This window comes from Pseudomyrmex gracilis, unplaced genomic scaffold (genome assembly GCF_002006095.1).
Source record: "Pseudomyrmex gracilis isolate BER0280 unplaced genomic scaffold, ASM200609v1 scaffold_470, whole genome shotgun sequence".
Taxonomy (NCBI): Eukaryota; Metazoa; Arthropoda; class Insecta; order Hymenoptera; family Formicidae; genus Pseudomyrmex; species Pseudomyrmex gracilis.
In genome coordinates, this window is record NW_018021054.1 from 20835 (window position 1) to 38321 (window position 17487).

General features: G+C 38.2%; 2 protein-coding genes and 1 long non-coding RNA gene across 5 annotated transcripts; 1 reads left to right on the top strand and 2 right to left on the bottom strand.

Annotated features, from left to right (window-relative positions):
- Positions 1 to 8181: 8181 nt before the first annotated feature.
- Positions 8182 to 14191, bottom strand: LOC109860809 (FAD synthase-like). 2 transcript variants are annotated; one of them, XM_020440146.1, is made up of 9 exons: positions 13571 to 14185; positions 13402 to 13496; positions 13166 to 13289; positions 12835 to 13091; positions 12616 to 12758; positions 12164 to 12370; positions 11899 to 12087; positions 11478 to 11746; positions 8182 to 8491 (listed from the first exon to the last, which is right to left on the bottom strand). In XM_020440146.1, the coding sequence occupies exons 1-9, from the start codon at positions 13686 to 13688 to the stop codon at positions 8487 to 8489; spliced, it is 1407 nt and encodes a 468-aa protein (XP_020295735.1). In that variant the 5' UTR covers positions 13689 to 14185; the 3' UTR covers positions 8182 to 8486. The 2 variants fall into 2 exon arrangements, with proteins under 2 accessions (XP_020295735.1, XP_020295734.1); XM_020440145.1 differs by lacking the exon at positions 8182 to 8491 and adding an exon at positions 11013 to 11414 and having other exon boundaries at positions 13571 to 14191.
- Positions 14192 to 14502: 311 nt separating this feature from the next.
- LOC109860802 (sugar transporter SWEET1) lies at positions 14503 to 15937 on the bottom strand. 2 transcript variants are annotated; one of them, XM_020440134.1, is made up of 5 exons: positions 15812 to 15934; positions 15581 to 15728; positions 15258 to 15335; positions 14903 to 15185; positions 14503 to 14815 (listed from the first exon to the last, which is right to left on the bottom strand). In XM_020440134.1, exons 2-5 carry the CDS (start codon positions 15655 to 15657, stop codon positions 14600 to 14602), a joined length of 654 nt encoding a protein of 217 aa, XP_020295723.1. In that variant the 5' UTR covers positions 15658 to 15728; positions 15812 to 15934; the 3' UTR covers positions 14503 to 14599. The 2 variants fall into 2 exon arrangements, with proteins under 2 accessions (XP_020295723.1, XP_020295722.1); XM_020440133.1 differs by having other exon boundaries at positions 15581 to 15937.
- On the top strand, positions 15874 to 16394 carry LOC109860803. The gene is made up of 2 exons (XR_002250879.1): positions 15874 to 15956; positions 16206 to 16394. It is a non-coding gene; the product is annotated as an uncharacterized LOC109860803 (long non-coding RNA).
- Positions 16395 to 17487: the final 1093 nt, after the last annotated feature.

The following is a 17487-nucleotide window of genomic DNA, read 5'->3' on the forward strand; positions in this document are numbered from 1 at the left end:
ATCTCTCGTAGGCAGGTAGAAGGAGTAAAACTGAGTCGAAAAGTCCTGAACCATTTTTTTTTATTATTTATAATAAAGGAGTAATTATTGAGTAAATCAGGCCAATCAGCGCAGACCTTTAGCCAGACGCACGTCAGTGAGCCGCGCACCTCGTGTGTGTGAGCGCTCAGTGACGTGCGTATGGCTAAAGGTCTGCGCTGATTGGCCTAATTTACTCAATAATTACTCCTTTATTATAAATAATAGAAAAAAATGGTTCAGGACTTTTCGACTCAGTTTTACTCCTTCTACCTGCCTACGAGAGATTGTACGGCAATTCTGGGACACCCTGTATATATATATCGGATAAAAATCGTACATTTCCTCGGAAAATAAAATAAAAACAAAATGAGAATATATTTTGTCAGCGCGAAAAAAGACGCCAGGTATAAAATATATGTGCATAATGCGCACGGTTTTTGGGTCTATGTATTTACACATGCAACATAAATCTTCGGGGAGATGCAATACACTGTAAAAGATAACAAGAATCAATAAACGAGATGCAAACAAATATCGCTGAAGACGCGGGACAGTCAAAGTAAGATACCAACTCGCAGAATAATCCTCGATAAGCGATTTTCTTCTTTTCGCGAGAAAAAAACGAGATACGAATAATCCAGGGCTAAAAGTTATATTGGAATAAAAAAGAAAAGAGAGAAGGTTTTTTGACGAGCGCGGTTGACACGACGGCACCGTATATGAGTTCGAATATGTCGGGAGAAGGAAGGGAAAAAAGTGTGAAAAAAGAAAGTAATGAAGCCCGAAAGAACTTCAGCGAACTGAAGCGAGAAGGACGCAGACAGGGAGATGAGGAAGAAAAAAAAGGGCAGGTTGCGGGTCCTGCTTACCACCTGACGGTTTCGTGCCGCAACTCGATCAGTTTCCCGAAGATATGTGCTCGTATTTTGACTATCATGTCATTGATTTTGATGCGAATATGTCTCTCTGCTACTTGAAAAATCGTTGTATCCGGAGACGCTTTTTATATCTCGATGGATATTATTTTAAGCCGAATCGTTTAAGCGTTTTGAATCTCTACGAAGAACCTTTTATTTGATGACACGTAAAGTATGCGAATCGATGTCACAATGTACGCCATAAAAATAATTATCTGCCTTAAAATGAAGCGAATTGGCGTCGATTTTTACACTTCTCTTTTTATGTAAAAAGTAAAAAAAAGTGTGTGTAAAAAAGTAAAAGTAAATGTATATACTTTGGTGTTATTTCATTTGCGAGAGAAATTTCTTTGATTATCGACCTAGAATATAGAAGCGACTGAGGGAGAGAGGGAAGTGGAATAAATTGTACTATTGGATAAAAGGAAACTTGAGACAGAGAGAAGATGAGAAAGAAGCCGAAGGTATGTTGTAGTGGGATAAGCGCCGCGGCGGAACAGAGAGCGAGATGGAAAAGCGTTGGGCGTGATACGTAGTTTGCAAACTTTCCGGATTCGAGAGAGTATGCTTTTCAATACACGAAAGTTCGTGCAAATAGAAGTTCCGGGAAATGTATAATATCACGAATAAGTAAAGAAATTGCATAAGTCTATGCAGAGCGCCTCTCTGCGCGAAGCTCCGCGTTCGATATTCTCCACTGGCATCTATTTTTAATCGCGTAATTATCACAACCCTTCTTCTTCTTCTTCATCATCTTCTTCTTCTTGTTCTATTTATATATCGCTTTGTATAAATAAATAAAGCGATATATTATAAATACATTCTTTGTTTAACAATACGCTTTCTTGTGATCAGTACGAAATGCGAAATTGAGGAAAACTCGCTGCGAATTCGGCGATTACTCTCGACGTATCGATGACAACGATCGTGTGTATATTCTTATCGTTTTCCGTTCACCAATACGCGGAGAGATACCCGTGGCACTTCTCCATGGGTGCTTCTTATATCGTAGAAAACGCTATTGCACACCAAGGCGGAGACAGCGCGCGTATCTTTACAGTCGGAAGAAGCTCTCTGACCCACTTCTCTTTATGGCGCCATTCCATAAAAGTTTCCTATAAATTGCATTTAGCAATGTCGACTGTGTCGCTAGAGCAGTCGAGCATCTCGTAACGGACTGTGTTCTCCTCGATGATACATGATACGCCGTACGTCATACGTCGTCATATATGACATGCGATACCTCACGATTCGCAATAGGCGACGGACGATAGGGAGCGAACATAGAGCGTATAGAGAAAAATGAGAGAGAACTATAAACAATAATGAAAAAAATGCGCGACGGCGGTAAAACAATATTGCAATATTCGAAGAATTAAATGGCTTCTTGATTTTTAAATGTCGTAATTTATTGAACGCATATTTTGGTTGCGTATCTGAAAAAAAAAAAAAACAACAATTTTTCCAAGTTCTATTAACGCATGGGCTTCGTGTCTCATTTTCTTATTCTTTTTTTTTTCTTTTTCTCCGTGTGTTCGTATAAAAATTCCACATTCTAGACGTAATTTCGAACACAAGTCGGAGCTAAGCCGCGCGCTACATCATTCGAGCACTCGTTTCAGATACGCGCATTTCAAACTTTTAATTTCTTCAGTTTTACGGCGCGTTTTATGAGCCAGCAAGCGAAGTAATGCATCCACCGCGTGGTAGGAAGAGAAAGAGGTGGAGGTGGAGATTGAGAAGGTCGAGGGATATGAGAAGCAGAATGAAAGACGTAAACCAGACCACTCGAAAAAATAATCCGAATACCACAATATCGTTTGTCTCATACTGTATGTAACACAAATTTTGTCCGGCAGAGAACTTTAGAGAGCGATGACTGTTTTTTTTTGAGTCGTTTTCGAGTCGACAGTGGGTCCAAAAAATATTTGCACATCTACATTCAATAATAATGCACGCATAATGGTTTAGGATTGTATGTCTTTTAATGAAGTTGGAAATTTAGCATTTATCAAAGAAATTACGAATGCACGAATGCATATGCAATGTGTCGCGAGATAATTTAATAGAGTGCAAAATTAAAAACTTATTTCGTATTAAAAACTTTAAGAGAATTGTGTATTTCCTATGTAAAACGCAAGTGTACAAATACTTTTTTGGCATTCAAATTTATGTATTTTCTTTATTAATTTTTTTTGTAACGCATTATTACAAAATGTTACTCCGCACATTACATCAGCACATAATCGACTATTAATGAATACTGTTTTTGTTAATGTATCATTTGTTTATATAAAGATATCATACAAAAACTAGTACAAATACTTTTTGGATCCGCTGTATCTCTAGTGCGCGATTTTGTAAACTTTTGTAAATATCAAAATCAAGAATAAAACAGTTTTCAATTTGTATACAATTGGACGAAGTTGTTCTTCGTATATTTATTTGTTCAAATAGATTCATTTGCCATCACCTGCCGTCGAAACCGCAGCTTTTAATGCTCTTCAATCATAAATCAAATCCGGTCTCACTGTATGTAAAAATGTTCTGACTACTTCAAAGGGATCACAATGACGAAGCACGATAATATTTTGCAATAAAAAGAACAAGAATGGCTGAAAACCGTCTCACGGTCAACAAATTATATATGCACGTCATAATAGATCTCAATAATTTTGTGTTAGACAGTTATTATTTTACAAAAATCTACAATTAACGTCAAACTGCTGTGTACATACGTCATATTGCGCGTAAATACGTAACGTAAGTTTTATGCGAACGTGTAATCGCAAATTGAATCGACGACTCGAGCGAGTCTTTTTTTCGCGCGACTATTGTCTTCGCGCGTCAATCGCGCGCACTAATAGTTGGCAATTTGCGTGCATTTTGCATCACTTTTCGATCTCGCGTAGAACTATTATTGTTTATTTTTATCGTTTATGTGCACGCGAGGCATCGATTAAGTTTCGATCTTAAAATTAGCTGTCGTCATAAATCGCTATGTCTCGACAATAACAAACCGTCATTAACGATTTATCATCATCATTATTAGTATTATTATTATAAAATCATAATCACGCGAATCATTCGCGTTCTTCGAACGCTAATCTATCGCTTATTCACGTGATGCATTATCAATTGTTAGGTACTGCAGATGTTAATGAAAATCACAGTCGTTAAAAGTTACTTTTCTATTAGCAATGCATGTTGTAAAAATCGACATTTCCAAGGTTTTCTTGAGAGAATTGTTTTGCACTTGTTTACGTGCATTTTATTCTCTACGTTTATTATCATAAAAAATATTTATTATTATAAAACTATTATTATTACAATATTATTATTATAATAAAAAAATATTATATATATTATAAAAAATTCTATTATTAAAAGATTTATTTCACACATAAGTTACTTGTACAATCGCAATGTGTTTTTTATCAATCGATACTTCGAACTCTGTTGTGAAATTTTGCGGTAAACTCAATGTAAATCGTAAACTTCTTGTAAAAGTAAATACAAGCAAAATCTGTTGCGAAATCGGAGATTTGACCGGAGGATCGGACAGCTTTGTCGGTCGTCGCGTGCGGATCGTGTCGCGGATAATCTGTTGGACATTAGTTCGGCGGAGAACACAACGGTGAACGGATCTATAGGAAACGGAGGGATTAATAATCGTAAAAGTCCGTGTCTTCTAAGAGCCATAAAGCTGCAGGCAATATTCTTCCGTCGTTCGTATACCCATCGCGCTTCTTCCACCTCTCTGCCTCATCGCGCGGCCGGTCTCCGGCAACCCCCTCACCGGTACTACTCACCCCCTTTTCCACCTTGCTCCCTCTCGTCGTAACTATCTACCTACCCCTCTCCGTCTCTCCTCTATCTTCGCCCGCTTCTCTTCTCGTATTAGGTATATATCTCTTTGCGTCTGTCTCCGCCCTTCTACATACTTGCTGTTCGCCTCCACCCCCGTTCGTCCGCGCGCGTCCCTCTCTCTTTCTTTTCTTCCCCATCTTTCTGTTGTTCTCTTCCCGCTCGCAGCACATCCTCCCTTCGCCGCAGTCTTCACCGCCGCGTCGAGGACCTTCCTCTCATAACGCTTACCCCTTTTCACAATTCCATTTCGCCCTCTCCTCCCACCCAACGCGCTATTCTCTTTGAACGTATTCTTCTTTACTGCTTTCTTTCTGTCTTTCTTCAAGTACTGTGCTTTCTCCTCTCGTTTCCGCGCACTCTTTTCTTCATTCCGCGCACACGGAAGTCGGCCAAAAGCAACGGGAAAAATTAATTAACCGGGAGATCGAACCGGTTAATGTGTCGAAACCATGCAGATAATATATAATAACGAATGTTATCTTTTCTTAGAACTGATTACGAGCTTTTGTGTGTTGTTATTGTTATTACATAAATGACGTTGAAAAGAAGAAGGAAAAATGAATATACTCATATATGTGATGCAAATCAAGCATCCTATATGAAATCACGAATTGAAAAATTTTAATAATTATGTGAAAAATAAATTTACGAGTGTGAAAAATTCACACTCGTAAAAATATAAATATATATATTCAGATATTTATGCCGCAAAATATTCAGCGTATCGGCTCTTACTACCTGTCAAATTTTGCAATTGGTTTATAAGAACATATATAAGTCTTGAATCTTAGTTAATTTGTTAAATAACGTTGAATCAAAAATCGATGACAAGGCCATTGCTCATAAAGCATTTAATGATTCTATTGTGTCGTTTCTTTTCTCTATGTTCTTTTATATCGCTCGTAGTATAGCTTTATCGTTGTTGGCCACGGTCCAGGGGAGAGACAGAGGAGAAGCTGGAAAAATCTAGGTCGTTCGAAGAATCCAACGACGTTGTTCTTATACAATACATGTAGATAGTTTGTCCTTTCTAAACTGCCTTTCCTCTTGTGATTCTGAATTTTACGTATTCACCGTCTTTTCTCCGTCTATCAATCCATCATAGCGTCATTAATTGTATCTGTAGACAAGCAACTTTTTCCTCGCGAGAAGCAACCGTACGTAAAAAAGAATAGTAAAGAGAGTGTCAGCTGGTAATTGAAACTAAGGAAAATTAAGACTTAAAATCGTCTCTTTCTCCTTATTATACATCAAGCATTTGTTTTTTTCATCAAAGGAAAAATACGCAAATGAGGACTGAGACTGAGTCACGACGAAGAGAACCAAGATCTCCTCGAGCGCTGACAACATAATACATAACAGACAGACAATATAATGTTAAAAAATACGTGTGTTGTGACATCAATATATAGAGTCTACCACTAAAGGCTGTAAATATACCACGCAACTGTATTAATTAAAATTTATTTTTAAAAAACATGTAAAGTGTAATTATATAAATTAAAAATAACACAATTACAAATGTGTGTGCCTACTTCTGAAGTAGACACACACACACAGATAAATGTAAATGAAAAAACGTACTCTAAAAAAACTAAGCAAAACCTAGTGTTATTACAATACGCCGAGAGAAAGAAAGTTACACGTTCGGCCAGAAATCACATGTATAAAAAAAAGAGCAGCTCGGACTCGGAAGGTCTTTCAAAGCTCAAGCACGTAGCGATTAAAGGAATAGAGCAATCGTTCTCAAAATCGCAGCTTGAAAATGATCCGAAAAAAACGTTTGAGAGAAAAACCAAAGGAAGAAGAAGGAGGGAAAGAAGATCAGATACTCTCTCAAAAAAATAATCAGCACGACTTGCTGGTTGTTGCAGTTTGAAGACGTCCCGTTGTTTCCATACATCCCTTGTCGGAGCGCGCCACTTCATCTCTACTCACCGCGTCCGTACGTACTCATCCCACTTTAGCACCCCATGGGGGTAGCTACCCGGGGGAATCAATAACCGACGAGGGAGCGCGCAGGAGGATGCAGCGATGGGGCAGGGGTTCGGCGGGCTGTGGGGTTGGGGGTGGCACGCGGAGCGGTGGAGCTTGGCTCCGCCTCCGGCACGCGACCAGCACGCGACCGTCGTCGCCACCGTCGTCGTACTTCGTCGCACGCCTCGTCTCGCCACCTCACCGTCGCCACCTCACTCGCGGCCACCACCCCTGACCCGGATCCTTTGCTCCCCTCGATATCTCTTCTCTTTCTCCCTCCGTTTCTCTCTTGTGCGCACTTCTTCCTCTTTCCGACGACGATGTCGTGTCTTCCGCTCACGGACGGACGTTCCGGAGTCCTTACTATATCCGCGCTCTCTCGGACGGCGAAGCCACTTTTCATTGTCGTCGTCGTTGTTGTCGCGTCATCTTCTTCAACGAGATCAGATTGAGAATTTAGACACAAATTTTGCCGCGATCGATGTTACGATCTGACGACGAGCCATTATCTTATGCGAAATATAAATGTTTCTCACAGCGACGTTATCTTGTAACATGCATATCTCTCTAACGAACTGTGCCGCGTGTGCAATTTTCAATAATTGTTTGTTTCACAATGCGTTGTACACACAGCAGCCGATCAAGCGCGACTTATTATCATCTACAAGAAATCATTGAAAATTTAACAGATGTATCAGAATAAAGAACTTTTCAATGTTTAATTTAACAGATTTTATCATCAGATAGATAAAATTATCTAAACAAAAAATCATTAAGCGTAGGATGCGGATTGGATTACGTGGAGAGAAACAGTAATAATGCGTATCTAAGTGAAGGAGGAAGGAAATCAGATAGAGTAAGAGACAGGCGAAGCCAGTCCCCCACGAAGAGGGGATGAGAGTAACAGGAAGGAATCGATAACAGCGTGGCACGCGGCAGCCTGCCAACCCTTCGACTTGACTAAACCGCGTTCGGACCACCGCAACTACTTGAACCCTCGCGCTCATTCGCTCCTTTACTGGCTGTTCTAGTAAGAGAGTGCTTGCGTTTGCGCAAATTTCATTTCACTGTACTACTCTATCGCATTATTACCCATCTTCAATTGTTGTCTAACGACAGCGCGACAGCGTCCGATCGTTTCGAATGTTACATCACCATCGCTGACGCTCTTCGTAGCTGGCGACGATCCTTCGACGCGACGATTAATCACGCGCTCATGATTCTCTCATCCATCAATTAATCGCGATAGATTACTATTCACGATAACATTTTTCGAATTTGCACATATATCAATTAAAGTCAGTAAAGTTGAATCATTTTTCAATGTTATTGGTTCAGTAAAGTTTATTTTATATATATATATATTTTTTTTTATTTATTGTACGTGTACATTTGTTAAGTTTCACACATACTTAATGTTACACACACACACACATAATATATATCAATTTGTGTTTTACAAAACTTTGAAGATACGATCGATCTCGAGATACAAAAGTAAGATATAGAACAATCACAGCTGTAGTATATATAGAGATAAGCTTGGTACACACAAGTTCTTTGGAATATGTTTTATTTTCAATTTCGAGATTATATGTGTGTTATTGTGCCACAGAGCTTCGCGAAATGTTTACAAAAACATTCACTAATCATTCGCTCCAAATGTAGCGCCAGTGGATCCGGAATTTGCTTTTATCAGCTTCAATCTGAAAAATAGAATATCGATTATTGAGCATCACCAAACGTTTTCGTACAAAAATAAACTTACTTATCAATTGTTAAGTACGCGCAACATATCGAGTGGCGTTTTTTTTTGCATGATTCTTCCTAGAAAGAGGGTAATATGTAATTGGTCTACTGCGCGACTCGCACACGCGCGCGCGCGATATACAATATAACCGGAGAATCCGGAAAAAGAACTCGTAATTTTCTTTCCACCCGGCGATCTGTCATTGTACGCGGGCCGGATGTTTCACATTTTTCACCACGACATATATATGGCCGCGAGACACACGGGCAGATAAACTTTTGATAGATAGCCAATACGCATATCACGGAATTTATGAAATCTAAACTTGCCAAGTATGTACGAGCGTATATATCCGCGCTCTCTCGCGCGCGCGCGCAAGCACGTCGTGCATCACGCGGAAAGCTTATTCAACGGGATCAGTTGTGATCAGCAGCGGGTGATATTGCGCGAGAAAAATCTCTCGGAAGCGAGTAACAGAGATATTTGGCAGTCTCTCGAAGAAAATATATCGGATGGCAAAAGTAGATAAAAATCTGTAAGGGAGAATTGAAAGAAATTTATATCATCCCGTAAAAAGATACACAAGAGTGTTGAGGAACGAAGATCTGATTAGAAGATTTGTTGAGTGAAGTATAGAAGAGAGAGAGAGAGACGGACTATAATAGAAGAGGTTGCGAGGTGAATGATGCAAGTGAGAGATGCGCCCCAGAAAGGGATGTGCGTAGAGAAACTGACAGAGAGGAGAGTGAGGGATGCAAACGAAGAAATGAGTGTGGATTCATAAATTGCAAATTGTGAATTGGAGAGCACAAGTTTGTATATTTTCAGGATTTACGACTAAGAAGAAGACTAAAGAACTATATATTTCATATCTCTTTTCAATAAATATCACGAGCACGCATGAAAGCTCTCGATTTCTCACATATATTCTCTGTGCATTATCTTCAAGATGCACGAGCGTCTCGAGATCCTCAGCGTGGAACTTGCGAGAGAGAGAGAACGGAGGACGGTGGGGAATAATTAGCAAAGTTCGTGAATTACCAAGATAGCGAGAAGATTACTATTGGATTAGACGCGGCCTTTTGCCGGCCCCGGATGAAAGTCCTCGACCGATGTGCGCTTAATAGCGAGACTGCCATCGCGCGAGAAGAAGTTGGACTTTTCTTTGAACTTTTGCTATGGCGAAAACACACGAAGAAGAAACACGATTCCTATCTCGATCTCAGAATAGGGATAACAAAATAGAAAAGTGGATTCAAACTGAGGTGACGAATTGATGCAAAAAAAAATCACGAAATTACTTTCGCATTTTCTGTACGTCGAAAGTAGTACGGTCGATTTTTCCTCCAGACTATGTGTGCGTGTTTCTCGTTGCTTTACAACATTGTCTCGATCCACATCGCTCAAAACTCGCGAAACATCAATTCGATGTGTGCATATATAGTCTCTGTAACCTATGCCCGCAGGATTGTCCCTCCCCTTCATACTCTCTTCTGTCCGCCCACGGCGCGATAGGACGCGCGCAGAGGATATGCGAGAGGAAGTGCGCGGACGAGAGAGAGAAAGAGAGAGAGAGAGAGAGAGAGAGAGAGAGAGAGAGAGAGAGAGAGAGAGAGAGAGAGAGCTAGTCGAGAGTAAGTGAGTGGTTGGGTGGTTGCCTGAGTGATGGCGGCGAGAGGAGAACGAGGGAGGCAGAAGAGAGGACCGTTGGACCGGAAAGAAAAATACAGTCGCAAATCAAACAGAAAACACATTTTCGCTCTTTTTATACCTCTTTCGCGTAAATATTTGTTCTGGAAATATACGTTCGTTTCGTTTCGTTTCGTTCCATCTCTAGCAGCAGCACACCGGCCTTTCTGTTCTCATCTCAAGAGCGTGTGCCGAGGCATGGCGAATATTACGCGAACACACGCTGTACCACATGTCTCGTACTTACTTTATCGTTTATCGCTATCCACCGCTAATATACTATATACTATATATATAGTATAGTATATACTATTATAGTATATAGTATATTAGTATAGTATATATATATATATACACACACTCTACATGCACATGTGTGTATGTCCACGCGTACGATGGACATCGATAATTTTTTTTTTATGTGCGCGAGATAGACCGGACGTCTTTGCACATAGAAAGGCTTCGTACACGACGAAAACACGAGATAGCACACCGTTAGTATAAAGGCGCGTCGGCACCGCGACTCGTTCTCATTTTAAAGTTCCAAGGGATAAAAGTGGGAATACTTTAACTCGGAATGAAATTTCAAAAGAATGGGCTGAGGAGATAGTGAAGAAGAAAAGAGGGAGACGGCGTGAGGGTGTTTCTCTCTTCAGCCAGTCGGCTTTTCCTAGGCTGAAAAATGTGTAATACGAGCTTGTAGTCCGCCCCACACCTTCACGGTCCACCCCTTCCCCTGCTCTCTCTCTCTCTCTTGCCTCCATGTTCCTACCATCTTTTTTTCCTCCACCCCCAACGGTTCTCTCATTCTCTCATTCTTTCTTTCTTTCTCTCTCTCTCTCTCTCTCTCTCTCTCTCTCTCTTTCTTTTCCATGTACATTCCAGTTTCGTTACTCGGATAGCTGAGCGGACATATTGAAAGTACGTAGACAATACCAAGTTGCTTTTGTGCCGCGCGTCGCTCTTGTACGAATATTATCCCGGACGAAAGATACTTGCAGATTTTTGAAGAAACTTGAAATCGGATTCGCGACGCAATTTTGATACCGCGTTGATCGACATCGATCCTTGCCGGTTGTGCTCCACTAAATTATCGATTACAGAGCCATTGCTTTTCGTACGCGTTCACCATTACATCGCTACTGCAATATTTCTTGATTGTATGTCGTGCTTCACAAGTCTAGAAATAACTATTGCAAAAATAGATCACGTCGCGCCTTTTTATTCCTATAGAGTTAGAAGTAACATAATACCTCTTCTCCTTATCGTTTTCTTGTTCAAAGAAAATTCGTATGGCAGGTACAACGACGAGGCAAAAGTCCACACGTCTTCGTTTGTCCAATCACGCAAAGGATTGTCGATCCGCAATTGGTCTGCGCCACTATAGTTACGATTAACTTGATTCTCCCCGGTCTCTCCAACCTTGCCAACTAACAATATTCGCAAGTGTGGTTGCAGAAATGTTAATTTGCTTATCCTTTTATCGGGCGCAGCTTTCACGATACATGCGGCTAAGTTATATCTAACAAATATACAATCCAATTTTCAGTTTCCTAAATAAAATTGTATGTAGTTTTTTTTTTCAGATATATTGCACGAATTTTATTTGATTTATGTTAGTAAAATAGAATTTTCTTATATAATTTGAGAATAAATGACCATGTTCTGTATTACTTGTTGACCATTTCGTTGAGAAATTCTTCCAACTTCGGTGGCGCTTGTTCATCCTTGAAGTAAACTACTTGCAACTTGTCGCTCGAATGCAATTGGACTCTACATATATGAGCGAGATGAACAATGACGCTTGATTCTATACTACCATCGATACATATTGAAACATGTTCGTTGTTTCTATAAAACTGTCTAAATGTAATAAAAAATAGTAGTCAGTATAGCACGTCGAGATTTTAAGTTTAACATGTAATTATGTTCTTTTTACCTAAACTTTTCGAGCGATCGCTCGTAAAGTGACGAACGTGAGGAATTTTTTTGAAGAAAATTATTGTACTTGATGAGACTGTCTATATGTGGAGTCCGGTCGAAATCGACGAAAATGTTTGCCGGATTCAATTCTTGAAATCTTTGTTTTGCTTTCTTGGTGTCACTTTCGTTATCGCTCTCTATAGTTACGAACGCTTTAAAATACCTATGCATGCATCTCGTATTTATCTACATACTCTTCTTATCTATTTCTTGAAATAGAAACATCTTGCTAATACATACATAGCTAATTTAACATTGTTATATGAAGAAAACTACTTAAATCTAAGAAACATGTATTCAGTATGCACGTGTTACTTCTTCCGATCCAAACATATTTAATGGAAATGTAAAATTTCGAAAACTTAAAAATGCTTCTTTTTTTAAATAATAATTTTCGCTCTGATTTACCTGCAATTGCTCACCGGATAGGAACCAAAAGAAACATTAGGAAATTCTTTTACTACGGTTGATAAAGCATTTGCAAATACTTCTTCCCAAGCTTGTATAAATACCTCTTCTTTTACAAATCTTCCGTTTGTGGAAAGCAATTCCTAAAACAAAGAACACGAAAGTACAAATTAATTTGAGAAAAATATGCCAATAAAGGTTTTATCAAGTATCATCTACCTTATATAAACATTTGAAGGATTTCTCAAAAAATACAGGTGAGCCAGGAAAAACATAAACATTGTTTAGTACTATATACGGATAAGCGTTTGGTTTGCCTGTATCTGGATTGATACCAAATTTCAGAGATGCTTTTTTGGGTATTTGAGCCATTTTGTAAGCAACAGATGAAGCGTCCTTGACTCTAAAGTGATGTTTTATTATATCCACCAATTTAGGATGATAATGTAAAGTATCATTGAAGGCTTTGGCAAGTCCTATACATTATGTTTAAAAAAAAATTAGTATGTGTATAATTTCTCTCATTCTTTAGTAAATACAATATGTTTACCTTCAAATGTAACATCGTCATGTGTAGGTCCAATTCCACCAGATGTTATAACATAAGTGTACTTGTCACAGGCATTTCTAATTTCTTCAGAGATTTCCTCAACATCATCGCTTATGACAGAGATCTGTGTATAAGAAATATTGTATTTAATATTATTATAAAAATAATAAATAGTTAAGTTTGTAACATTTAAAGAGAAAACTAATAATAACCATTGTCAGACGTTAAATGCTCACCTTTTTCACTACAATACCACATTTGTACAATAGATCGCTCATATAATAAGAATTGGTATCCTTTACTTGTGCCTTTAATATTTCATTGCCAATAACTAAAAGTGCATATATATTAAAGAATATAAAGTTTCAGCTAAGCTATTTAAATATATAGTTTTATTCTTCTGACCAATGATTCTTGCTGTAGGATGTTTCGAAGGATTTGCATAATATCGTGACGAAATTCGAGCACAGGCCACACATTTTCTCATACAAATATGAAAAAGACAATTATGTAAATTTATCATTATAAATTTTTCAAGTTCTTTATTTATACATAAATATAAAAGTTTCGGGTTTTTTTATATATTTAAGTTGTAACTTCGCAAAAATATTTGCAACGCGTATAAAACATAATCGGTGTCTCTCGAATTGGTTAGAATCACATTATCGGAAAAGTCCAGTTTTGGAAATTACATGAGCGTAAAATATATTGTATGAAGTTTTGTAATATTTGTCCTGTGAGTATATATAACTTTTTGCGTGATGTTTGGACATTCATTCAATGTAACTGAACGTCACAATAATCGATGACACTTTCGTTAAACCACTCAAACCTCAAGCCTAAAATCACAGGCAGGAAATTCAAACTCATCTCTTGTGAAAAGAAGAACGATGTTTACAGCGCTACCTGGGACCTGGGACGTGAACCAGAAAGTACCGAACTAAAAACGAGTGGAGCGAAGTTGGCGGCCATATTTAGGGCCGTATTCATAGTCCGTACGTTATTTTTAAGATCGCCTTATGGCTAGTCCACAATGAAGGTAGTAAGATTGTAGGAGTAGAGAGTAAACTATTTTTCAAAAGCGCAAACGCAAGAAACAGGTCTGGTAGAATTGACTAATCGTATTGATCAAATCAGCCAATTGACCAGCGTGATTGGTCAATTCTACGAGATCTATACCTTGCGCTTGCGATCAGTGTAGAACGGGCTTAAAACCATTAACGCGTGTAGATTGATGCTTTTGAACCCATCTCAGACATTCGTCAATATAAGATGTACGAGTCGCACATTCGAAAAAAATAAATTTTCACAAAAGGTAAAATTACGGTGGATTTGCCTATATACAACATAAATTTATAGCAATATAAATCTCTTACAACATTTAACAATGTTTACATACATTAAATTCCCACATATGCAAAAACTTTGTTAATTTTATATAAAATAAGTTTCATCTGTTCGTTTGCTCGGATAAATTAAGAACAAAGAAAGTTGAAAAGCTGACAGAACACAGCCTAGAAAGTTTGGTATTTGTAGAAACGGATCGCCCAGCAGACATCCGTACGCAAACCATTGACAGGTGACTACCAGAGAAGCCACTATAACTGGAAATGGCAAACTCTCTGCACTTTTTACTCTTATTACATGTGCCTGCAACAAATTTTAAATCTGTTAATCAGTCTAAGATAATGAGCACAAATAAATAAAATTATTGATTATTTTTATTCCTGGACTTACAAGCGAAATCAGAGGTGATGCAAAAAATAATACTGTTAGAGTACAACTAAGAAATCCTACATGTTTTGCAGCTAACTCTTTGTCCTCTTGATACATGCTATAGGAATACACGAAAAAAACAAAGCCAGTTGCTGCTGTAAATTGCTTAATAGTAGTCCACTTTTTTACACTGTATAAGAAATAAATCAGTACGTAGCATAGCTGTAATATCGCTCCAAAAATGTTTACAGATACAATAAATAAGTCTCCAATGAGAGCTCCATATCTTAACCACAAGCTGCAACTATGTAACACAAGAGATAGAATTAAAACTATGTTAGTATTTTTTTATACGTAACAGTTTTATAATACATACGACATAAAGCATGTTAGAAAGGCCAAACCCGAACTATCTCCAGTTGTGCCACTTTTAATATACTTGCTGCATACCACTCTGTAATCAAATCTTTTGCTAAACACATTCAGTATTTTAAAAAATTATCAGATATTAAACAGAGACAACGTGTACACAAAGATAGCTTGTTATTATAAAATAAAAAAAATTTAAAATTCAAAAAAGTGAAACATGGTATCACAGACCATCAGAGTAGATATAAAAAATACGGTTATATCTTTTTATAAAAAAAAAGCACACCTTATATTGATAAATTTAAATATCACGATTACATTAATACTCACATGCCAGCTAGAAATTGTAAAATCGTGCATATTGATGCAGATAACGCAAGAACATCCGTAATTTCCATCGAAATCATGACTTAGAATACACATCTCTCTCATACAGATCATTTGACACTCGGGTCCGATTTATTTTGCGTTGTCTTCGCTAGGTTGTGTACCAATTAAAAAAAGTTTAACCCCAAACAAATAATAAAAGTTGGGTAAATATATTTAAATTATTTGTCCTACACTTTGATAAAAATATTTCTCTCCAATTCTTTTAGTTAGAAAAAAACAGATTTTGAGATGACAAATGTCGTCTAGTGTTAAAGATAAGATAACAAACTTGTTTTGTCCTTTCCGTTTAATGTGCCATCAACTGCTATCACAACAGGTGTGGTTGGTTTGGTGCATATATGGCTCAAAGGACCGTTTCAAGCTAGTCCATACGCCATTCTAAGTCTTTAGGAATCGTGACACAGGTTCTAAACCGTGGTTTGGGTACAAGCCACGGAGTTGTACGTTCGTTAAAAATACTGATAAACTGAAGAAATCGGTGTAAAAACACCGAAGATTGTCCAAAAATATCTAAGCGTAACTACGCACATCTAACCGGTACGGCTGATGCAACACCTCACAACAGGTGTGTTCTACTTAAACAAAAAGTGTAAAGCAGAGAGTAGAATGAGAGGTTTGGTTTGGTGCTCTTTTGGCTCAGTAGACCTATAAAGCTAGTCCATACGCCATTCTATGTCATTTTGATAACAGGTTTAAAACCGTGGATTGGGTTCCTGACGCCAAGCCACGGAGTTGTACACTTGTTTAAATTAAAGGTAATAATAAAGAAAGTGGTGTAAAACACCGACAATTGTCCAAAACTATTCACTACGCACATCCAACCGACATGGCTGATGCAATCCAACTTTTGTGTAGAATGAGAGAGCGGGGAAGACCACGGCCATAAGAAAATATGTAATCACTTTTCGTGGACACGGGGGGTCGCGTCGATTCTCGCAGTGTAGTGAGAACTACAAAAGTGAGCGAATTTACTAAAATATCTGTGATCTTATTGGTCAGGAACTAGTAAATTTGCTAATTTTTGTAAATGCGACTTAAGGTCTGTTCTTTTTCCGTACTTTGGCCGCACTAGTTCACAGTCTATCTTTTTTTTATCTATATTAAGCCCGTTCTACATTGACCAGCGTGATTGGTCAATTCTACGAGATTTATATCTTGCGTTTGCGCTCGCGATCAATGTAGAACGGGCTTTAGTTTTACGATTGCGATTATGGCTGCGGTCCGTTTCATGCTTAATCGCGCATTTATCTGTAATATATGTCACGTATACTATAGATAAATGTGCGGTTAAGCATGAAACGGACCGCAGCCTATATTGTCAAGTGAAACCTATTCTTCCTCCACATCTTTAAAGGGTCGTCTACAATGGAGAGTTTTAGACTGTAACAGTAAGAAATTGACAAATCACAGGCAAAGTACAGAAGAATAATCGATTGTGATTTGTCAATTTCTTACTGTTACAGTCTAAAACTCTCCATTGTAGACGACCCTTTAAAGATGTGGAGGAAGAATAGGTTTCACTTGACAATATAGGCTGCGGTCCGTTTCATGCTTAACCGCACATTTATCTATGTGCGGATAAGTGCGGATAATGGAGAGTTGTAGTAGGCCATAACAGTAAGAAACTGACAAATCACAATCGATTATTCTTCTGTACTTTGCCTGTGATTGGTCAATTTCTTACTATTACGCATGATGTAAATATACCAGGTGTATCATTCCCGTGAATGCGCAGTGGTTCAAGTAATGGCCGCTCTCCGAACCAATCAAAAATTTGCCCCAAATTTTAAAACTAGCGTAGTCACTAGCAGTGTTACAAGATAGGACAGGTTAGAACAGTGTATTAC